Source organism: Cyprinus carpio, chromosome B3 (assembly GCF_018340385.1).
Source record: "Cyprinus carpio isolate SPL01 chromosome B3, ASM1834038v1, whole genome shotgun sequence".
Classification (NCBI taxonomy): domain Eukaryota; kingdom Metazoa; phylum Chordata; class Actinopteri; order Cypriniformes; family Cyprinidae; genus Cyprinus; species Cyprinus carpio.
In genome coordinates this window covers 16,105,793-16,131,579 of record NC_056599.1, presented here as the reverse complement: position 1 = coordinate 16,131,579, position 25,787 = coordinate 16,105,793, and the positions used below count along the sequence as shown (strand labels likewise).

The 25,787-nt window shown below is 35.6% G+C and overlaps 1 protein-coding gene across 1 annotated transcript in view; it reads right to left on the bottom strand.

The window, feature by feature from the left end:
- Window positions 1-3,526: 3,526 nt before the first annotated feature.
- LOC109085646 (rab11 family-interacting protein 4A-like) overlaps window positions 3,527-25,787 on the bottom strand; it is a 44,165-nt gene continuing 21,904 nt past the window's right edge. Inside the window, 12 exon segments of the mRNA XM_042719924.1 lie at window positions 3,527-4,714; window positions 5,167-5,310; window positions 5,845-6,000; window positions 6,083-6,220; window positions 7,465-7,546; window positions 8,786-8,926; window positions 9,568-9,671; window positions 9,863-9,962; window positions 10,787-10,822; window positions 15,108-15,242; window positions 15,929-16,096; window positions 16,651-16,868. Of these exon segments, the coding sequence (XP_042575858.1) occupies window positions 4,598-4,714; window positions 5,167-5,310; window positions 5,845-6,000; window positions 6,083-6,220; window positions 7,465-7,546; window positions 8,786-8,926; window positions 9,568-9,671; window positions 9,863-9,962; window positions 10,787-10,822; window positions 15,108-15,242; window positions 15,929-16,096; window positions 16,651-16,868 (1,539 nt within the window). The 3' untranslated portion in view covers window positions 3,527-4,597.

The following is a 25,787-nucleotide window of genomic DNA, read 5'->3' as shown; positions in this document are numbered from 1 at the left end:
GTTTCAGCAAGGATGCATTAATTTGATCAAAAGAGACAGCAAAGTCACTGTAAGTTACAAAAGATTCCTATTTCAAATAAATTCCATTCTTTTCACCTTTTTATTCATCAAACAATCCTGTAAAAAATGATCATGGTTTCCACAAAAATATTAAGAAGCACAACTGCTTTCATCACTGATAATAACAAGAAATGATGTTGTTTTACCCTCTCATGGCAACAACACATCATCTTCTAGCTATGCAACCGTCTCAGTCCTCTCTTTCTAAATATATCCCTTTAAAACCCCCAAAACCCGAGACAAAAGAGGCGTTTAGTGAATACCGGAGAGGGTCTGGGAGGCTTTTTGTTTGGACAGCTGTGATAAAACACATGTAAGTCATTTTTGAAGAGCACATTCCTGCTGGATGTGTCTAATGAGAATTGTGCAGGAGGTGACTGGCTTATCAGAGCCTCAGCAATGTGAAGAATGAGGATATTGCTCGAATACAAATACTTTATGCTGGGAATGCCAAGTGAAGTGCAGACATCATGAGACTTGTACATGTATAGGCTACATGTGAGCTTGTCATGTGACTATTATCTGTTCCAATTAAAGGCCCATGATAGCTCTCTGAGGGTCTGTGGGACGAACACACATGATGTTGGAAAAAGCACTGTCCTTTAACAAAAAAAAAAGAAAAAAGGTCTGAAAAAATACCATATGGTAACTGAAGCTAATCTTCGTTTGTTGATGGACTTATTAGTTGAGTTGTTGTGAATATTTCTCTGTTTCAGTCATAGAAAAAAAGCACCTCAGTTCATTGGTTTCAATTCAATAGTAGGTTAAAATGTTTAGAAAACTCCGTAGCACCCCCTGGTGGATTATTCAAGAGGACGTTAAAGAATGCTCATGTGAACTAGATTCAATAAACGTGGTATATTGTGAATTACTTAAGTCATAAAAGATCTCCAATCAATAATATTTTGTTTACATTTCATGTAATCGCCTATTAAAAAATAAATACCTGCGTTGTGACTGAAAGCTGAAAGATCTGCAGATGAGAACAACCAGACATCCTTGTCATTCCTAGAATTTCCAAACAAGTGAGTAACTTTCCCACTTGAACTGAACTACTTATTCACTTATTTTAGGGAAGTTATATTTAAATCACCTGTAAACTCAGTCTCAGTGCTATTTCTGCCAAAATAAACATGGAATTGTGGTTGGTCATAGGGCTATCTCTTTATATGTGCAGACTTCACAACATTTTGAGGAATCCAAATTTAGGGTGGTTTTAGAATGGTACATTGTCACAAACTACTGTTACATCTCATAGGTAGAATAAGTGCCACTTGAAGATTATGAGGGATAAGAAAATACTAAATTCTTGCTTTTCAAATAGGATTCAGCTATACTGTCAAAAACAAAGGTTCCAAATCTGAATATTAGTAGTGATGTGATAGAAGAACTACTTTTGGTTCTCCAAAGTGACTTTCAGTGAACAGCAAACTTAAAAGAACCGGTATGTGTTATGAACATTAAGATCTAAAGAAACCTTTTCCAGTTTAAGGAAACTTTTGTGCAATGTACATGTTCCTTGGATGTTAAAGGTTCTTCACGGATCTATCATTGCCACAAAAGAAACTTTATTTTCGAGAGTGTAGTGTAGGGTACTAATTCCTTTAGATCACTCTGAAGAGGTTTGACACACATCCATCCTGTTATAAAATACTAAATCATTTTTTATATTTCATTAATTGCTCCAAAAGTCACCATCCTCAAAAGTGAAAGATTTTAAGATTTTCACAATTTTTGATATTACATTGCATAAAAATATAAATTGTTGTTAATCCACAGAATTGCTAATTCTTTAAATGATGTTCTTACATCTATCCTTAATGCCTCTATCCTGGCCTCCTGTGATGATGATGATGCAGGCTTTGTCCACTAGATGCAGACAAAGTTTCACTTTGTGCATACTGATGCAACAAAGTTGTTTCCAAATTAAAACCGATCTGTTCATGTTAAAAACTGATGGAGAAGACAAATAATTCAATACTCTTGTCATTTTAAATCATGCCAAAACAAGTCATTTATTGTACATTTCAAATTTGTCATAACTCTTGAGGCTTTTTAACTATTATTGAATTTATTGAAAGCTTTTTCATTTGTCCTTTTCTACTTGTGTAAATATAAATGAGTACTAGTAATCTAGTTACATACCCACACACTGGACAAAAGAAAGGTCCATCTTTGTCTATAACAACAAAAAAGGCATAAACAACAAAAACCATTTTGTTTTGTAAACCATGACCCACAGAAAAATGTCAAACTGTGTTACGTCTAACCTGTAACAGTGGACACAGACACAGCACAACAATTAAAATGTGCAAAAATGACATTGTTGCTGTGAATGGGTCAGGGATTGGTCATCCAGAAATGATATGAAACATTAAGGTTTTAATATAGGTGTTTCTTCAGAACTGACTGCTCAAAATCAAATTTCCTTTCTTTAGATTAATAATGAAGAACTAGTCTTGTCTGTGTCATCAGCACTGATGAGCAAGGTGTGATGGCATTTCATTTCAACAGTTACAAATGATTTATACATTACTTAGTTGCATGTCTAACTTGTCATTTCTCATAAAACTGTATAAAAGACAGCCTTTCCTTTATTCATTAAGGTTGATGAGTGGAACATCAATACAAATATTAACTAGTCTCTGTACAACATTTACAATGAGTGAAAAATGCTACAACACAAAGAGAACAGAAAGATATAAAAGTTCCTCTATAACTGTTCAGATTAATAGTTATTGAAACAACTGAAACATTAATTGTTACATACCAAATAAAGGGCACAAACAGAAAGAGATTAAGACCATGCAAGGAAACAGATTCAGTATAATTTGTGCAACAAAGCAAAACTAGTTTGTGACAATCGAGCATGTAGTAGTATTGGCTCCTTTCCCAAACTACACAAGAATTTAAAATACTGATTCACATAGTAGTTGACTAGCTAAATCTGCAAAGTGGTAATATGGGAATACAGAATACTGTGGCATGGTGATACATTCATGGGATGTACAGTTCAAGCACTTTTTATTAAATGTGCAGCTTTCTTTACCCATGGCTCTGATGTACAATATCGTCCAAGTGACCAAGGAAAAAAAAAAAGTTTAAGATCAGTAAGATTTTATATTTTATACTTTTTCTCACCAAGGCTGCATTTTATTGATCAAAAATACAGTTTTCAGTCTTCAGTGTCACATGATCCTTCAGAAATCATTCTAATATGCAGATTTTCTTCTCAAGAAACATTTCTTAATATTGTTGTGGATTATTGATGAATAGAATGTTTAAAAAGCAGAATTTGTTTGAAATCAAACTCATTTGTAACATTATAAATGTCTTTAGTCTCATTATTGATCTATTTAATGCATCCTTGTTGAGTACATTTGTTTAAAATAAATCTTATTGACCCCAAACTTTTTAACAAAAGTGTATGTGTGTGAGTGTGTGTGTGTGTGTGTGTGTGTGTGTGTATATATATATATATGTGTGTGTGTGTGTGTGTGTGTGTGTGTGTGTGTGTGTGTGTGTGTGTGTGTGTACATATCTTAATATCTTAATGTTTTGACCAGACTGTATTATGGCCATAATTTTGGGGCTTTTGTAGTTCTTGTTAAACAAGAAGACTTCATTATATCATAATCATTTACCTCTCACTCATTATGTATAACATCCACCTCTTCCTTAAACTTCAGCGGACCATTTCATCCAAACATCTAAGAAAAATAAACCTTTCTTTTTCACATTTTCAATAGAGTTTTCTTTCTATACGTATATACTATATTGTATAACCGTGTTGTCTGTACTCACATAGTTCACTTGTGCTTCTCTACACAAAGGCTGCTGATGGTCAGCACAGACCTGTAAGTTAGTTAGAAGCTGTAAGATTCAGCCAGACTAAAAGCATCAGCCATTAACAGCAGTGTATCTTGGGATGGACTGACACGATTTTATTATTGTTTCAACAGCAGACCACAATATATGTTGGCTGAGAACATTCAAAAGGAGTTCCCTTATCTGCTGATTATTACAGTATGTCTTCCTATTGCTCTGTCCATTGATTAAGACTTCACAGACAAACAGCACTTTATAAAGTAATTCTTGAGGGCTGATTAAATGCTCAAATAATATTAACAAACCCCACATGCCACAGGGTGCGTGTATAGCTATCCTATATGGTGTGATCGTGTGATATTTAATATAATTCTACTTGTTTTGTTCACGTGTAGAATACAACACTGAGTTGTACATACTCAGAGGTAGTGTGTATATAACTGAGAGTGAAAAGTACACTTCTACTCTAGTTTCCAGTTTCATCACTTGTTTTAGTCATTTCTACAGCCTAAACGCACAGCGTGATGACATGAATAATGACGGAAACCGTGACCCACGTGTGTGAGACGGAGCACATGAGAGACACGATCATTTTCTCTGTAAATACATGATGACTTGGTGTAAGGGGGCAGAAGCGGTGCATTTCACACCCCTGGCCTGAAGGGGGAGCTCTCTGCCGAGTGTGAGTCCTCTATCCGCTCTCAGGAGCCTACTGCTTGATCTCTAAAATGGAGGGGTTGTGGTCGAGGATAGCCAGGATGATCTTGTCCATGTACTGCCTTAAACGGAAGTTGATCTCTTCTTGTTCTTTCAAAGCTTCAACCAGCTGGAAATATGGAGAGATTGACCAAATGAGAGACGGACTTTCATGTAAAGCTAAAGGACGTTTTGTAAGTCCCTCTAGATTCGAACATCTTCTAATGTTCTTAATGTAAATGCAAAATGCCAACAAAACATATAACAACACATATTAAGGTACAGAATCATTCAGTGGTCAATTGTAGGCTACCTAAAGCAGTAATTCTTTTAATAAAACTTGGCTGTCAACGCAGTAGAAAAGCTAATTTATTTTTTGAAGCCAGTACTATATGACTAGAGAAAATGTAGAATAGGGCTGTGGCTTCTCTTTTGCTAATAAGGTAATAAAACAATACTGTGTACCATAATGGTAATAATAACTAACAATACACAGGGGGTGGGGACTAATATGCAATCCCTCAACGGGACCAGGCATAGCTACTTAATTAGGTCTCTGTACACTGTGAATGTTGTTCTCACCTCATCTCTGGAGGCATTGTCTATCTCTGCTGCCAGTGACTGGGCCTTGGTGTGACATGCGAACAGGTTTTTGGCCTCGTAAAGGCTGAGGCTGAGAATCTGTCCGTTCAGATCATCGTTCTGGTCTCTGAGTTTATGGTTTTCCTGTTAGAAGATTAAACACATCGGTATGCAAAACATACTGAATGCAAGGAGGTAAACAGTATGTATACATAATATCTAGCAGTGGTTCTCACTAGGGGCCCTCAGCACACTTCCAAGCGAGCCACAGAAGGGCTTGATGTGATTTAAAATAAGCTAAAATGAAGGTTTATTTTATATTTTAATCAACTCTCATTTTCCTTAGGAACCAGCATTCCCATGGCCTTGGGAAACCAGTTTACTTTATATAAGGGAATTTTAAGAGTGTAATTTCCAGACCTGGAAAAAAAACACAAATTCCTTCTAATTATCTAAAAAAAAAAAAAATTTATTCAAATTGCTATTTGTGATTTTAAACATTTAATCTCATAATTACACAAATGACTGGAATTACGTTAATTCACTAGTCATAAAAAGTGTGAACCCTGATATATATGAAGTTCTTGAAATGCCTAGAATTGTGGAATGTAATTGTATTGAATGCAATTAATTAAAATTATTTTATTTATAATTATTTAGTATATCTTTGCACTGTACCTGCTTAAGCCGTTTTACTTCATGCTCCAGTTCGATCTCTCGAGTCTTGGCGTTGTACTCGGACAGTCCTGCGGCGCTACGGCCGCGGCCGGGCTTCTCAGTCTCCAGTTTAAAGAGCTGTAGGTGCTCCAGTTCACGCCGCAGGTCCTCAATCAGCTACATACACATGTGAATTGTGTGAGAGGTCTGGAGATGTATGTTTATGTGAATAACTGAGATCAAAATGACACTGTGCTACCTCTTGCATGGCCTCTCGCTCCTTCTGAAACTCATGTCTGTTCTGCCAAAGTTTATCCATCATTTTCCTGTACAGATCCATCTCATCCTTCAAACGCAGGCTTGTGTCTTCCAGTTTATCTGTCATACGTTGCTTCTCCTGTGCACAAATGTACATACAAATAAACATAGTGAGTGACCAAAATCTCTACCATAAAATGAGGAATCTGTCAACCACTATTAGGATGTAGTTATTCTGTCTAAAATCCTTCTTGTCTCTACAGCAAGACATTACTGATTTAAAATAAAGCCATACCTACATATTTCTCAACATCATCACATAAATGACTGCTAATTAAATTTGTAAAAACTTACATCAATTTTTTTGACAACTGCTTACATGTACTCAAGATGACAGACCATATTTTCATTCAAAGGAACAGTTTACTTTTGCTTAGAACAAAACCAACTAATATATAAATCTCTTGAGTATATCTAAATGCTCAGTCTTGTGGCCAAGACACTGTGGCACTGATATATCTTATATATCTGTTATACATACAATATACATAGAACTAAATCCGTAACCTTGTGTCAACTTTTTATTTAATGTTTCACTGCATTTCCAATCAGCAATAAAATCTGACAACAATTTCACCATAAATGTAGCTTCTTTAGCTGATTTGAAACTAAAAAAATGCATTTTCAGCCTAGTCTGCTAGAGGACCTTTAATTTTTTAGCTAAATCAGACAATGACCTAGTTTTTTAGCTTTATGGAAAGGCTACAGCATAGAAAGTCGTGCAGTTGCTCGACAATGTTTCATTCCATCTCAGAGATCAAAGCCTCACAGACTCTGCGTCTAACTACAGGGCTGCTAATGTCATGCAGGCAGGAGCTTTCACACTCATTACACTAGCTAATGCAAGCAGTATGAAAGAGTGTGCTGTTAACACTGACAAGCTCCAGGGATTTCACTGCCTGCTCAAATGTGTCAAAAGATGCTTCTCAGAAAAAAAGGTACAAAAGCTGTCACTGGGGCGGTACCATTTCAAAAGGTACTCTTTTGTACCTTTTAGGTACTAATATGTACACTTTAGGTACTAATATGTCCCTTTAAGGTACCAATATGGACTCTTTAGGTACAAAGGTGTGCCTTTTGAAAAGGTACCACCCCAGTGACAACTTTTGTACCTTTTTTTCTGAGTGTGAAAAAATATAATAATAGTGTGAAAATAGGTGTGTGAATGTGTCAGTGATTATTTAAGTGCAAGAGAGTGCAAGAAATTGCTATATTTTCATTGTTAAACAAACCATGTGATGCATAGCCTGATGTGGGTTATGTGGTTGTGGTGATGGTCAAGGAATTTCTACTCAAGAGCTTGAGATTTGATGCATATCTGACCTGGTCCAGTTTCTCAGTTTGAGACTTGAGTCTGCACACATTCACTTTCATCTCTGCGTTCTCCTCTTCTAGCTGCTGGACCCTGTGGGGAGAAATCATCCATTGTAAAATAGCATGCCACACACTGCCCTTCAAAAAAGGTCTTGAAACCTCCACATGTAAGTAAATAAGTAAGTAAATTTTATTTATATAGCACATTTAAACATAGCAAAGCTATCCAAAGTGCTGAACAATGTAAAATAAAATTAAAAGAGAAAAGGAAACACAGAAAAGAAGCAAACAAGACAGACAATAAAACAACAATGAAGTGAAATTAAAATGCTAAGGAGAAAAGATAAGTTTTCAACCAAGATTTAAAAATGGTAATGGAAGATGCAAGGCAGCAGTCTAGAGGCAACTGGTTCCACAGACGGGGGGCAGTGACTGACAAGGCTCTGTCACCCTTAGTTTTCAAACGGGAACGAGGGACAGATAAAAGGATCTTAAAAGTCTGGTAGATGGCAAAGGGATGATAAGGTCTTTAAGATAAGATGGAGCTTGATTGTTAAGAGCTTTAAAAACAAACAACAGAATCTTAAACTGAACTCTAAAATGGACCAGAATCCAGTGAAATGAAGCTAAATTTGGAGTGACATGGTCATATTTCTTTGCCCCAGTCAGCAGCCTTGCAGCTGCAATTTGTACCAACTGGAGGCGAGAAAGCGATGACTGAGGAAGACCTGAGTACAGTGAATTACAGTAATCTAAACGTGAGGTAACAAAAGCATGAATAACCTTCTCCAAATCCTGAAAGGACAAAAACTATTTAAGTTTGGAGATGACCCGTAATTGATAAAAACTGTTCCTAACGACAGAATTAATTTGTTTGGACAAACATAATTCTGAGTCTATAATAATGCCCAGGTTTCTAACCTGTGAGAAAATCGAGGGCAAATGATTGCCCAGCTCCTTAATAATATCCATTCTAATTTTTTTGGGGACCAAAAACAATAATTTCTGTTTTGTTCTCATTGAGTTGGAGGCAGTTATTTGATAACCATTATTTAATATCTGAGATACATTCCAGCAATGGTTGAATGGAATCACTAGTTTTTAGCGGGAGGTACAACTGTGAATCATCAGCATATAAATGAAAAGAAACATTGTGCTTCCTGATAATATCCCCCAGAGGGCGCATATATAAGTTAAAAAAAGCGGTCCCAGAATAGAGCCCTGAGGTACTCCACTAATAATTGGGGCAAATAATGAGGAAAACTTGCCTAGCTCTACAGAAAAAGAAATGCTTCATATACATGTGTTTGTGAGTTTCCTGATTAGGTACCTGTTACTAAGCATTTCAATCTCAGTACTCTTGTCTCTCTCCATCTTACTGTAGGCCTCTCTGTGTCTCTTCAGCTCCTCCTCTAAACCTTGCTCTGCACGTGTCTCCTGATCTTTGATCTGCTCCTCCAGCTCATGTACCCTGATGGGTAAACATGTACAAACACATACAGACATAAGAAAACATATAATACATATGCATACATCACCAAGACAGCATTTATGTGACAAAGGATTAATAGACTATAAACATTAATACTGTGAAATATCATTACAATTTAAAATAACTAATAAATGAAATGTAATTTATTCCTGTGATGCAAAGCTGAATTTTTAGCAGCCATTAATTCAGTCTTCAGTGTCACGTGAACCTTCAGAAATCATGCTAATATGCTGATTTGCTACTCAAGAAACATTTATTAATAATAATATTATTATTATTAATGTTGAAAACAGTTGTGTTGCTTAATATTTTTGTGGAAACTGTGAAGCGTTATCAGGACTGATGAATAGAAAATTCTTTAAAAAAAACAGCATTTATTACTTCTTTTGTAACACTCTAAATGTCTTCACTGTAATTCAAGATCAACTTAATTGATTCTCGCTGAATAAAAGTATGAATTTCTTTTCAAAAAAGTCTTATTGACCCCAAACTTTTGAATGGTGGTAAAATTACAAATAAAGTAATAAACAATAAATCACCCATGTACATAATTACATTAGATTTATCACCATGCTCTTTATACTGTACTGTGTCTGTAACTAATAGTCAGATCTCTTTACCTGTGAACTAGTTGTGTGTTTTCCTGTTTAAGTTTGGATTTCAAATCTCCATTAGCCAGACTGTCGTTCTCAAGCTCTGTTATCTTCTTTTCCAAATAACTCACCTGGAGTAGAAATACAGAAGAGTTAAATATTATAGTCATTTCTTATAGACAACATTCTCTGAATCATATTCACAGGAAAACAACATTATTGTAATGGCCTTAAAAAGTATATCCAAAACATCTGAATTTTATGCATTAAGCCTAAGCAATTAACAGGGTCATCAGTGACCACATTATTATGCTTCCAGGACCTTCTCAGTGATGTCTATGTCACATGAGTCGATGCTGTCTCTGAACAGGTCCTCTGTGCTGCCCTGACTGCTGCTGAAGTTACTGTGGTGGAAGAGCTGACTGTGGGACACACAGAGAAACTGAGAATCAGGAAATGGAACTGAAGTTAAGTTATATATTTATATATGTGTCCGAATTCATAGTGTTTAAGAAACGAAAGGCAAAAAGTACCCGGATGACTTCTGCCGATAGTTCTGGAGTGTGCATTTGATGGACAATTTACGAATGGCAGTGGAGTGGAGGTCATGTGACAAGATGGAGGATGTAGTATGCCCAAATTTAATTCATACAAATATCAATAGTATATATGTGACCCTGGACCACAAAACCAGTCTTAAGTGTCAATTTTTGAAATTGAAATTTATACATCATCTGAAATTTGAATAAATAGCTTTCCATTGATGTATGGTTTAATAGGATCGGACAATATTTGGCTGAGATACAACTATTTGAAAATCTGGAATCTAAGGGTGCAAAAAAATCTAAATACTGAGAAAACCACCTTTGAAGTTGTCCAAATAAATTCTTGGCAATGCATATTACTAATCAAAAATTAAGTTTTGATATATTTACGATAGGAAATTTACAAAATATCATCATAGAACATGATCTTTACTTAATATCCTAATGATTTTTGGCATAAAAGAAAAATCGATCATTTTGACCCATACAATGTTTTTTTGGCTGTTGCTAAAAATATACTCCAGAAACTTGCCATGACACCAACAACAAAATAAATGTTATATAGAATATGAAAAAGTAAGTTCAAATTCAAAAGTACACAATTTCAGACACACTGATAGTCAGGCAATGGGTATTAATCCAGTGCTTTGTAATCTCGTATTTTACAGATCGTGTGAAAATAACAAAGATGAGAGACTTACCGGCCAAATGCTGTACTGGAAATTTTCCTGTTTGGGCTGTAAAAAGAAATGGAAAAAATCCCTGTATTAGAAAAAAATTTTCATAAAAAATTATAAAATACCATGCAGTCCAAATCCAGTTTAATGGGTATATACTGATAGATAAATAGATAGATAGATATACAAAAAAATATAAAAAAATAAAAAAAAACATAAAATTTTATACAAAAAAAGATAGATAGATAGATAGATTTTTAATTTTATTTAGAGCTTAATTACTAATTCACTACTGCCCCAAGTGGCCACGATCATGTCCTGCAGTCAGTTTGTCCAGGTCATGAGATTACACCGATAATCAGACAGCTCTGGAGGACCTCAGTGAAAATAGAATACCTGCACTCTAATTATAAACCTGTGTTTATGTAACTGTGTGACCCACGTCACTCTTTAAAGGCCTCCTCTCATTACATCCCACAGGTCTGAACTCAAACAGCTCGCCGAAATACAAGTCAGCTCTCCTGTCCTCAAATCCAACCCAGCTATCACAGCACTGACAAAACCGTTTAACTACAACAACAACAACGATGAAGCCAGACAATCTGCAAACCAAGGGAGATGAGGACAAATACACTCACAGCATTCATACACAAGCCCTCAAAAGGGCAGGTACACATAGTTCTTCATGACCTGTCATGACCTGATAAAGTAGCTGGACATATTTGGTACAAAACAACATTTTCTGATTGCTTTCACACTAAACAGTCATTCAACAGCAGATCTCTCTACAAGTCTGCCTAGTGTTTTTTTTTTTTTTTAATATATAATAATACTTAATTTATACAATAACCCAAATGTTTGCTGATCATTATAGAGAAGTTCATAGTGGAGCTGATCATGTCTTGCATGAATGCATTTTAACTTCAGCAGAGTATGCAGGGGAGGATTTGGACAAAAATGCCAGTGGATTAATAGCTAAAGGCCACAGAATGCCACATGATCCAACTTCCCCATCACACCTATTCGGCCAGAGAAAAGGAAATCACACAGCTCTTTACTGAACAGCGTCTCTTGCTCGGTTCCAAAAGGTAGCCACTTGATTATGCTGCCACCTTGTTTTATTATGATTTATAATAATAAAAATGAAAAGGCAATCCCAGAAAGCACTGCATCAATCTTGGTGAAAAAAAAAGAACCCATTGTAGCAGAAGGAGTGATGTAGCTAAATATACGTATATTTCATTCAATACTGAAAAGTACAAATAAAAATAAACTGTGTCCCAAATGACACACTATACACTATGTACTTATACACTATTATTTATGCATTATGCAATTTTATAAGGTTACTTTGTCATTAAGAATCAGAGTCCGATAGCCCCTCCCTTCACAATGAAATTAAAGCTGCAACAGTTGAGTGTATAAAGTGTTCAACATTCCACACTTTCACACTTTATAATGCATTTATTCTCCTGGTAGTTAGGCGTTTTGGTTTGTACCTTATAACTCGTAAACAAAGACTTTTTGAAAATGAATATGAAAAATGAATGGTGCAATTACTTCCAGAACCACTGCTGAAAAAGTGTGCAGGTACTGTTACAATTTATTTAAAGTCAACTGTGTCTATTGCTTAATTGTCTGCTGTCTCTATACTTCTGAAATAACTCATGTAGTCCCAGGATGGTTCAGATGCTGTCTTAGAAGGCAGCTGTCTGTCTACAATAGCAGGTATCTCACTAGGTTTTAAGATAGAGGATCTATGTCTGCAGTATCATGTCTGGTGTGTCAGCAGCAGAGGTGGAAACCTCATAATCCCATGATGCTTTAAATCTTGTTACAGATGAAAGATTGCATTGCTGTTCTCTTGAAGTGCCAAATTTGTTAGGTGTCCACATAATAATAAAAGGATTATTTCTGCAGTTTTCATCAAATTCCACCAAACACGCCCACTTAAACACCCCAGGCATTTCTTGAGGGGCTCAGTTTTTCCTCACTGTCTGATAACATTCAAGAAGATTAGTAAACCCTTGACTGGAACATTGTTGCTATGGTAACAGTTCCTCTGATGAAACCGTTTCTCGATAAAGCTTTTGACAGACCGGGGTGATTAAAGAGACTCATAAAAATATATCTAGCTTTACCTACAGTGAACTGAGACATAAAGAATCCTCTCAGAAGTGCAGTGCTATGCCATTTAATATGAACTATAGATGCTGCAAAGTTAAGGGAACTAAAGACAGCATTCAGAGGGAGACACAGACATGCAACCACTGATTAAGGTAAGACAGCATGCTAGAAATACCATCATTTAGCATAAAATAGCTACAGAAAAAAAACATTAATATATGACTATTTCATTATTAATATGCACTGTATTAAGATGGAGGAAGGAGCGAGATAAATGTAAATAAATACATTTAGGCCTATATATTAATCAATACTCTATAACAAAAAACATACACATAAAAATATTTGTGTGTAATCAAAAATGGTTTATTTTGCCCAATATTTGTGCATGTTTATGCTTACAGAGTGCTGCAGGAATGCACACAAGTAAAGTTTTTTTTTTTAATGGATTTTGTTTAAATGTTGGAAATAAGGTCTGCTGTTAACAGAAGCTCAAGATATTTTCACATTTTATTCTACTACATAAAATACATCAATAACGAAGTTTTTATGTGTCTTGAAAAAGGCTGTTGCTAACAAGTAGCTAAATGGGACTACAGAGGTTTTTGGGGACATTAAACATCATCATGCCAAACAGGAAAACTCATCTACTCACGAATCCACTTTCACGGCCTTATTATGTTCTCTTGCAAACTAACTCCAACCTTCCAACTTGAGTTTAAAATAAGACTCAAAGTGTTTTCATAAGCTTAGTGATGGTGACATAATGAGTAATTTTAATTTCTAATGACTGCATTTAGCTTCAAAATCATAAAAACTTTGTTAATTTATCTTGATGAACAAAATGTACATGTACAAGTATCAAACTTTTGTTGGTCACAGAGCTTATTTTCTGCAATAATCTAAAAGCCATTGGATAACTAAAATACTGTACATCATCAATGTAGCACATGCGATTATCTTTTCAGGGGTGTAACGATTCATCGATATGGATCGGTACATCGATACGATGCTCTGACGATACGATCCATCGATGCCACACGTAATATATCGATATCTGTAATATAAATAGGCACCTTATTTGGCACTGTCTACATTTTCAAATAATGTCAGTCTATGCATTACCGCCAACGCGTGTATTCCTCGCTCAAACTCACGTATGACTTGATATAAAGACTGCCCGAACATGCTCAATGTGAGAATAAAAGACGCTCGGGATTGTTTGCGGAACAGTTGAGCGTTGTGTCAGAAGTTTTTCAGCGCACACAGACAGCCGCGTCTAGACCGCGTGAATACTAAATAAAGCTCTCTTCCGCTTTTTTGTTTATGGATGAATAAATACAGACAAAATTAAATCAAAAAATGCGCATTTTGACAAAATCCCCTCCTAGTAACACACAGTCGTTTTATGTCTTAACGTAAACAGTGAGAAAGAAAAGGCTGGTATCAGTATATATAATCCGTGCTTCGTTCTCTTAAAGTGAAAGCAAACTAATAATAAAATCTAATGCTGTCAAAGAAAAATAAAAGTGCTCCCTTCTCCTGACTAAATAACCGTTATAACATCAGAAATGATTCATCTATATTTAATTTATAGAGTGAAGACTGTGCAGTTATTTTACATTTGATTAACATTTCCCTGAAAATTTATATTAGACTGAGCTGAAAAACCTGAAAAAGTTCTACTGTTGTTGACCTTTGTTGCTAGGGTAGTTATTTTCTGCTATACTTGTTATTTGGTTATCTGGGAAAAGATTTTTAGACGGAGCCCATGTAGCAAGCCAATTGTTTTTCCAGTTGTTTATTTTCTTTATTATTTGAAAAAATGTGTAGGCCTATTTTTTTTGTTGTGAATGTCCCAACTAAGGTACAGAATGTAGAAATTTCAGATAAATGTTCTTGTTATATATTTTGGTTGCATTTGTGAGTTAATAAAAAGTAGATGGTTGTTTAAAATAGATATTAAAATATCAAAATATCGATATATCGATCGATACACTCCTGTTTCGAATCGTAATTGTATCGTAGAATTTTTTGAGGTACCGGAAAATATCGTATCGCTGGGTATGAAAATCAATATCAACTAATTTCAAAAACCCTGTCCAACTACATATTAAATTTAACTTCTATATTGGATAACTAAAATACTGTACATCATCAATGTAGCACATGCTATTATCTTTGCAATATGCTCATTTCAAACTCTGTGGCCTCTTACCTGTTAGCTTTGAGGTTCTTGAGTCTGGCCTCTAGGTCATTGAGCAGGTTGACTTTCTTGCAGCACTGAGAGCAGTAAACATCCAGAAGCTCACTGTTGTACAGGTGCCTGATCTTCTGAGGGGTCTGACCAGCACTGCAAACACCATCAAGTGATGATCAACACTAGCAGTAGAAGCATTCAGGTTGTACTTGCTGAGAATATTTAATAATCTAAAATGGTAAGATATTTCAAATTTTGCATATAGTTGGAAAAGAATGTCTAATAATATGTTATTGATTTCATGATTTTATGATTCAACAAATCACACAGAGTAAGATTAACGATACAAAACTGCCACTGTCAAAAAGCATTAATCGGCAACATTTTAGTGTATTTAAAAATATGAAATGAAATTCTGAAAAATTCAACATCAAAAAATACTATGCATTAATAATATTCTTAATGACTCTTATGAAAATATATCTGTCGTAGTTCAACCTCCAAAAATATTAAATGAAATTCTGAAAAAGTTTTTATTATTATCATTTTTTTACCCCAAAACATTTTAAGCACGTCCAAATTATCATTGCCATAATGCACTTTTTTATTTTTACTTTATTTTTTTGTGCTTATGTCTGGGGTAAGGATCTGCTCAATTGCCATGAAAATAATAATTAAGCAAAATATTATTTCTTTATTATTTCTATTTGTTTTTGCTTCCCCTTTTTTAATGTATGGTTTCATGCTATTCACCCTCATTCATCCATGCAATCAAATGAAACATACAGAATAACACCATGTGTCAGGATTTCATGTGTGCTAAAGTGAGGTTAGTTAACCTGGAGGGCAGAGAGGAGCCCAAGTCAGAGAAACCATTGGTACGTGTGTCATCATCAGGGATGGGGCTGCTGGGAGTGAAGTCCACATCTTCTCCCTCTCCATAGTCCTCAAACTGCTCCTCCACTGAGATCACTGAAGCGGCTGCTGACGACACCATCTGACCACAGCTAAAACCAAACACACACCTCTCACTTTAATTCTTACAGTTAATTATTATTTATTTTTTATTTGATTAAATATAGTGCTGTCAAATGATAAATCGCGATTAATCGCATCCAAAATAAAAGTTTTGTTTACATAATATATGTGTGTGTACTGTGTATATTTATTATTTATATATAAATACACACATGCATGTATATATTTCAGAAAAATATGTTATGTTTTATATATTAAATATATTTTTTATAATATAAATTGTATGAATATAAATAGACATATAAATAATTTCAAAATATATACTGTATGTGTGTTTATCTATATAAACATAATAAATATACACAGTACACATACATATATTATGCAAACAAAAACTTTTATTTTCTATGCGATTAATCGTTTGACAGCACTAATTAAATGCAATTATTTTATATTAATTTAATGAGACAATAATTATTAAATTAATATTTTAACTTAAATTCTGGCAACATATATTTTGCTTCTTAAACTCAAATAATACTAAAACAGCAACAACAAAAAACATAATCATCATGATGCTGACTTGTTTCCACGTAGAAAGAGTCCACCCAGTCCTTCTTCTTTCTCATCATGACGTCCTCCTTCAGAAGATTCAGACCCTGCCCCGCTGTCTCCTGCACTGTCCATGTCTGCCTCCTGCATGTCCCGTCCGCCCATTGCTTCCTCATCAGAATACAGCTGGCACTCTGGGTACGGCCGCGTGCACACAATGATCGGGGGTCCCAGACTCCCCTCCCCGTGCTGCAAAAAATATATAAAACACACAAAACCTGTTGAATAAAGTCATGTTGCTCAAAATGCAAATGTAACATCAAAACTAGACCAGATTACTCTCTGACTCACTATGTGGTCTCTTCACACACACAACTTGGTGAGGTGAAAAGAGAACTTAAGAAGACCTTTCTCAAAGGGACACAAAAGATAATGGATCAAAGGTTATGGAAACTTTGCTCATTAACCCCAGAAGACACAACGGACGCCAAAACAGGACAAAGGTCATCACGGTGAACTGGTGTGAAACATTTCAGTTGACTAACGAATAGTGAGTGTAACAAAGAGAAGAAAAGGATGAGGATTTAGATTGCATGGCAGAGACAGAAATAGTGCTCTCAAAATGAAATAAGATTTAAATATTCTCCAGTTTATACCACAGTGAACATTTCCCCGCTCACTCTCTCAAGGTTTGACTTTTTTTTTTACATCCATTCTGTCCTACAACAAGTGCAGTTCAAAATATTAATTTACTTATTAAAATTCATGTCATATCTCAATGGCAGGAGGACAATGGGAATCAGCACAGACAGAGCAGAATAATTATCACACTGTAAGAGATTGTTAAATTAATGGTAAGTCTTTATATATGTTTACTTTAAATTCCTACATTTCTGACACTTTCTGTCTATCTAATATGAAAGTGTATTTATGTGTCTTGGGAGATACTGTATTATTAAAGCTGAGAATTATTGCTGGTCATAAAGCCTTAACTGCATTCTGGGGAAATACAGTACACACCAATGTGCTTTAAAATCCCTCATAGATTATCATAATTTGTCTAAGACATTTATTTATAAGGCAATGCTACAATAAAACAGACTTCTCCAATACTTTAACACCATGTAAAAATCACTAATTTCAGAAATAAACAGCCATAAATTGCTAGTTTGTCAGTGACCCCAAATATATATTTGGACACATTTTCTGAATTTCAATTCACAGATAAAATATCAAACAATTTTGATTTACTTTAACCATCTGTTCTGAAGGCAATTTTAAGCAAGGGTGAAGTTTATCACATTAACTACAAACATGGACCACTAACGTTTGACAAATTCTTTTTTGTCATAGTATTGTTTTATTTAAACACTTCTATCTGTATTTGTGTGTGTGTGTGTGTGTGTGTATGAAATGTTTTGCTTGAAATGTATTTGTACTATTTATTTAAAATAAATGCCAGTCAATTTGATATTTTGTCCTAATGTAACATCATGCTTATGTATAAACAAACACTCAAATTGACTTATAGGGTCCCTAAGGAACAGCTTTAGACATACATCTAATTCTAATAGGGATCTTTACTACACTCTCTATATTACTACTGCTTGATTAGCACAGGAATGTAATAGTCAGCTGCTCTACTCTCCTTTGATCCCTCACTCTTTATACTAAGCCTTTACCATATTTTCCCCTCTTCCTCATTTTTCTTTCCTCAATAATATACAGTACAATGTGTTTAAAAAATGGTCTTTCCTTCAAACGCAAACTCAGCCTTTTCCTAAAAGCATTTCATTCATATCTGAGTGTATCTCAGTGAGTGCAGCAGTGTGTTAGTGTGTTTCTGATGTGACCCCTCTCACGTTCACACCTCAGCGAGTCCATTATCTTCCTTTGTAGGTCACACATGAAAATAAAAAAAAAAAAATAGTAATAATCTGGTGTAGGATTTACTCAGAAAATGCTAGTAATTTTCACAAATAATTAAAAAGCAGCGACACACCGAATTAAACAAAATTTAGAAATAGATGGATGAAATAGTATTTTCTTCTAAAACATCTACTCAAAAAATATATTACAACTTTTACTGATTAAGGAAATCTGCAGTGTAGAACCAACATGTCTAGCATATAACCAACCAAACTAGCACATATATACTGTATATCCAGTCTTTAAACTAGTCCTTTCCATTTATTAAAAAGGCCTTGAGGTAAAAAGCTTCTAGTCTGTCCGGTCTGATCTGAGATTATGCCTATGAAAAGGAAACGTAACGGCCAGCCTCAGGATTAAACCTCACGGGTCTAGTCGCAAATCTGAGTAAAACTTTGATTCTTCCCACATGGCTGGATCTTTGGAGATAAGAGCAGAGGAGCAGATTACTGATGACTGATATCTGCATAGTCTTAATGTGAAGCTTTGACAGCATAATAGAGGCTCTCCCTGCTGAGCAGCGACTGTGATGAATGCAGCCCTATCAGATACACTCTGACTGCAGTAATGTAAGAGGAGATGCAGGGGTCTCCTGCAGTGAGAGCCCAGATAAATGAGCTAGAAACTAAGACCCCTTTTGGTCCAACCTGACCTGAATCTGCCAGCCCCCCTTAGACAGCACCGTCTGGAATGCCTAGACTTAACATTCATTATTTACACTCTTCTACTGACAGACTGCTTTTAATGTTAGGCATGCATTAATACACAAACATACTTTATATCATTTTATAAGCCAAAAAATATTATACTAAAATAGAGTTATATGTATTTCACTGATGAAAGCAGTTAAGAAACTGTTACTATAATTTCACTCACCATTACTCTGTGTATATGGTGTAGTAACAATGAAGTGATTTGATTTTATGTGGCTGATTAACTTACGATTTGTGGACTGTTCATATTATAGACACATTTTATTTAAATAAATACCAATGAAGGGAAGCCTCACTTTAATGCAGTTGTTCTAAATTAGAGTTTGACTGTACAAAACTACAGGTTTGCAGATTTTGCTGTTTGACTATTTTTAAGGTTAGCATGATGGACTAATACTGTCATGCTGCAGTACTGCTGATCCACCCGTACCTCCAGCATTTCATGCAATATTGCTGAGTACAGACTAAGTTGCATCAAAGCTTAAATACAGCTAACATCCAAAATCTGGGATGCTAAGGGCTAAAATACTCCCACCAGTGTGTCCACATTGCTTACAGTGTGCTGATTTGGAGGGATGATCATCATTAAAAAGCCAGTGACTCTACTCTGGAATATGCAGCCAGGTATTGATTCAAACACATAGTGATGTCCATGTCGAGTCAAAGCTGTTGTATTCTTGCAGAGTGTAAGTGGGTTTCTGTCGATGGTTATTGTGTAATCAAACACACTTTTATCTCATTACTGGCTGAAAGCAATATAATTTTATTACTTGGCTTAAAGGGACAGTCCAATAATTAAAGTTCTGTATTTGAGAGAGAGAATTAAATGAAATGGTCAGAAAGTACACTACCGTTCCAAAGTTTTTAAGTTTTTAATTATTTTAAGGAATAATTTCTTTTATTCAGCAAGGATGCATTACATTGATTAAAAGTATAAAAAAAGCAACACGTTACAATTTCTACTTCAGATTAATGCAGTTTTCTTGAACTTTCTGATCATCATAGAAATCTGAAAAAAAAAGGTATCACGGTTTCCACAAAAATGTTAAGCAGCACAACTGTTTTCAGCACTGATAATAATAAGAAATCTTTCATGAGCAGAAAATCAACATATTGGAATGATTTTGCATTAAACGCTTAACACTTGGCTGCTGAAAGTTCAGCTTTGCCATCACAATAAATTACTTTCTAAAATATATTCAGATAGAAATTGGTTATTTTAAATTGTAACAATATATTCACATTCACAATATTATGGTTTTCTGTATTTTTGATCAAATAAATGCAGCTTTGGTAAGCATAAGAGACTTTTTTTCAAAAGCAAAAAAAAAAAAACACCCCAAATTTTTGAATGGTAGTGGATTAAACGTGTTTAATGCGACACTATTTCTTTGTCTCGGAGCATGCCAGAAAACATTAAAATGCACAACATGTCCCAAAGCCCTCAGATCTATAAATAATACAGAAGTTTTGTCTGTGAAGTCTAGGAGAAGATGCGTGATGGAGGAATGCACCTAGATATCTCACTCACATACATTATTAGAATATTTTCCTCAGTGAAAGTGGAGCAAATATTTTTTTTATCATGTTTAGATGCGGTTTAATTTTTCTCTGTAAATCTGGAGACGAACAGCACTTCTTTACAGATCTGCCATCTTAAGATGACAGCAACCCACACAAACAAACAAACAAACACAACACTCAGTTCTGGCTAGCGTCCAAAGTGCACCATCATATTCACAGCCTTTCAAGTGCAGCTCAAAAGAAATGTCAAGTGTGCACATGAACATGACAGAAAGACAACAGCGATGCCTACCACACACAGTAGCTGCTGTTTTTGGGGATTTCTCAGGTAACAACCCACTTTAAACAAACATTTTGGACCACCTGACATCCCGATTCTATACAGCAACTACCTCAAAACAATATGTACAAAGAGTTTAAACCCTGTATCTCGAAATGGCTTTACCTTTAACATTACTGTTTTTGCTAAATGCTAGTTTTGGCTAGTGACCCTAATGAACCTGTAAGCTAGCTAGCTAAGATCAAACACTTTAGTATACTGAAGTATATTACTGTCAGTTGTGTTACTGAAGTGACAACAGAAACATGCAAGTGGGAGACATACAAGCTGGGGGCTCATTTTTGTATCAACTGCGCTTGGCTGGTTTTGTTTGAGATCTCAGTGGAAATGCAGCTGGATAGCTGGCCATCTCGCTGCCTACACAGTCAGCAGACAAAAGGCAGTGTGGATTTACCGGGAGCCATGAGTCATAATCCAGCTCTCGGGGCTCTAAAACTGTCGGCCGCCCTTCCCTGGATGGTATGAAAGCGAAACACCTTTGAACTTTTTATTGACCTTGAAAATGGTAACCCAACAAACACAGAGAAAGGCCATCCAGAGCTGCAGTTACACAATCAATACTGCAGGGGCATTTGGCTAAGCTAATTACCATATTATTCCACAGCATGTGTAGGTGTCCCTTTGAAAGCAAGACATGTTGAGACAAGTGGAAATATGGTTCTCAATTGAGTTGCTCTAACATCCAGGCACAATCATAAAAGTGTACCACTGACTTCAAAATGTCGGTCACAAAATGTTCATCCACTCCTCTCCCTTGGCAGAGCAACAGTCTGGATGCACCACATTACTGGGTTTTAGAGTGTCCAAACTGCAATTAACCTCTATAACACTGAATTATATCTTTTGCTGGGCTTTGCATTTTGATGTCTATGAAATGGTAGTACAGATAGAGCCCTTGGTCATGCACAGATTCTATGCTGCCCACGCAATAACCAGGCTTGATACAGCATTTCATAACAGATCGATATCTAAAGCTGTCAGACCAACTGCTAAAAGACTGATCTTAAATACAGTAGACAAAAGAGCTGGATTGACTTATGTACAGTACCTATGTATAAGCATCAGCCTATACTGTATGAGGGTGGATGATATTAAACCAAGCAAAAGTTAGAATAAAAATTATAAAACTCCAGAAAAATGCTTACTATAGCTATATATAATATACACATAAGCGGGCAAGAGTTCGGCGTCAGTAAGATTTTTATATATATAAATATATTGTATATATATATATATATATATATATATATATATATATATTTATATATATATATATATATATTATATATTGTAGCAACTGAGCAAAGACACATTCAATTGATCAAAAGAGACAATTTTACAAAAGATTTATATTAAAAAAAATGTAGTTCTTTTGAACTTTCTATTCATTAAATAATACTGAAAAAAAAAGGGCCACAATTTCCACAAAAATATTGGAATAAACAGTTTTCAACATTGATGATAATAATAAGAAATGTTTCTTAAGCATCAGATCAGCATATTAGAATGATTTCTGAAGGATCATGTGACACTGAAGACTGGAAGCTGCTGAAAATTTAGCTTTGTCATCACAGGCATAAAATACATTTTATAACATTTTCAAATAGTTAATTTAGACTGTAATAATATTTCAGAATAATACTGAAAGTTGACATCCAATACACTAATGCATTATATGATACAATTATGCTTAATTTATGACATTTTATTATTTTAAATATATATGACAACTTTGACAGCTAAAAGCAATGTTATTTCAACCACACATATGCTGTGTTTAAAACAGGCTCATGACTAAATGTCCTCCGCAGTGAAGGAACAGGCCTTTGAATTGACTAAACTTTATCTAAAATGAACATTTATCAGCATATAGCTGACAAGCTCTCAGCAGTAAAAGTTTAAGAGGCCAATAACTCTTTGGCAAAACAAACCATGAGAGGGATAAACGCAAGCACCAGGGAAGGAATTTTAATGGACGTCTAACCCTATTGTTCCTTGACCTTTCTAAATTGTCCCCTGCCAGTGGAATAACATTACTGCAACATTAAGAAACACACATTCATACAAACACAATATAGATGCGTTACTACCAGTGGGTGGTCATAAACCATGGAAGAGTCTTCCCAAACCACCCCAGCACATTCAAACTCCCCTTTCATGTTCACACAGTCCCTTCTAACTATCAGCCTTATTCAAAACTCCACAAAACTCCTCCCCTTCAACAACCCCCAACCCCACAACAACTCCCAGCACACACCATTAGCCTGTTCCCAAGAGACACAGAATTAACTGTTTAAGTTTACAACAACAATCAATCAGTCTGCTAGATTTTCTACACCATTAGTCTCATTTGAGGTGCAAAACTGGGGATTTTTGCAAAGAACAAATATTTTCACCAGTCTGGCATTTAAGAAACAAAGTATGAGGAAAACAGAAACAATGGGGTCACCAACGGTTGTTGGGTAGACGAAGGCACACATGAACACACACACACACTGCCAAAAAACGCATCGACACACAGTCCAAACACACACTGTCTGATTAGCATTTCAATAGCATGACCCCTTTCCCCTCAAACAGATCACCACACAATCCAGGCTGGCTCTCCGGTCATTCATTCAACTTGTCATTCATGGGCAGGTGTAGCGTTTGGGAAACACACAGGCTGGGTGTGAATTCCACCACAACCAGAGCCTTAGTATCTTACAATAAAAAAATCATTTCATTGAGCTTCATCTCTCTCTAAAGTGGCATTGGGAGTCAAAGAGATCTACAAGAGCCTCTCAGCATCAGTGTTGGGAGAAGATGAGCATGTACGCTGACAGATTATTACAGAGGAAAGAGGATGAGAGAAGAACATGAGAGGAAGAGCAGGAACAATGGACTTTGCTTGGCTGCAGCAAACGTTCACACATGGGAGTTTTCTCATCTCATCCTCTTACCCCGCCACTCAGTAATGAAGATCCATCTCCTCCATCCTCTCCACTCGTGCCGGTTAAGCCCTCATCGGCTGAGGACGTCCAAGACTTGCTGTCCCCGTCTCCCTCCAGGATCCCCACCCTCACTACAGTCCAACAGGTGAAATATAAGTGTCCAGTCCCGTCAGATTTCAGTGGCTTCAGGTATCCCCGCCTACATCCACCGCTGCTCCAAATCGGCTCAGTCCTCCTCACACATGCACACACACTCGCTCCAACCTGCAGCAAGTGATCATGCGGCCACACACGAACACATACGGACAGAGACGCCAGTGATCTGGCAACAGTTGTTGGGCTTTTGGCCACTCCTCCCAGCAAATCACCTCCCCTACTCCGGCCTGTCACATTCCCTCCCTCTCTCTGCCTCGTTCTCTAGGTTGTTGCTAGGAAACTATTCAGCTGAGCCGTCCCACAGCTGTGACATCGAGGGGAGCGTGAGTGTGCTCCCTCGCAACACACACAGCTATCTTAAGCCTAACCTCAGCTGTGCTGGATAATACGCACAATTACAGATAATTAACCTTCTCCTCGTTTAAGTACCATGACAAATAACGAAAATAGATAAATAAGATACAGAGAAATCAAAGTATCGATAGGGGGTTGATCATGGCCTGAAAAAAAAATAAAACAGGCAGTGTTTTTATGATTAAAATGAAAACAACTTTCTTGTATTCTGTCCTGATTAAACCATAAACATTTTTCTTTGAAAATCCCTCACACAAATGCAAAAATGTTTATTATAATCAACAAAATACTATAAAATGTATTAATTTACTGCAAACAGAAATAACAAATGTTCTCTGAAACAGATTAACGTGAATCTGGCAACATTTTATTATGCTGGTTGTTACATGGTGGCAATTTAGAAATTAAATATATGGCGAGTGGCAGTAAAAGTTTAAAGCTCTGTTGCTTTTGAAAATTATGCGGCACCTACACTAAACCCCACCCTAAACAGATAGTGTTAAAACATATTTGCTGTAGCAACAATGCCATTTTAGCTTACTTTATAAGCTATTTATCGAAACTAGGGACTCCTAAGTGCAGTGCTATACCAGGAGAGCTACTGAGCAAGTTTATTATATCAGAAAAGCTATACATATGGAGCTGGTTATGCCATGTAAACACCAAAATATATTAGTTTACAAATCATGTACTATGTTAAATGTGTTTTGAAGTGTAAGCACAATATTTTGTAAGAAACCAGCTGAAAATAAGTCTTTATTAATCATTAATCCATTTCTGGCATTTTAGTGCCACTAATGTTCCTTTTTGCTATAAATGCTGTAAACTCTATATATAGGTAGGTTTTTGGAGTTTTGCAAAAATGTTTTCAAATGAACCTATTTCCAATTATCCCATCCAAAGCCCTCCATACACACCCAAAAACCTTCAAACACACAAAAAAATATAAAAATACATAAAAGAAATATTTTTTTTCAGCAGTTACAGCAGTAAGTTATTCTCCAATACATCTTAGCTGACTAGATCTAAGCCACCGGAAATAGTTAACCCAGTAGTTAAAAATTAACCTAAACCTAAAACTTAAAAATGAAAGTGATGTAACCCTGGACTTAATCCTGATCACTTTAAAACAGTTAAAAAAATTAAAAATATTAAAAATTTCAAAAAAAAAAACAAAAAATCTGACAACATATTCACCTCATGTCATTCCAAACCTGTA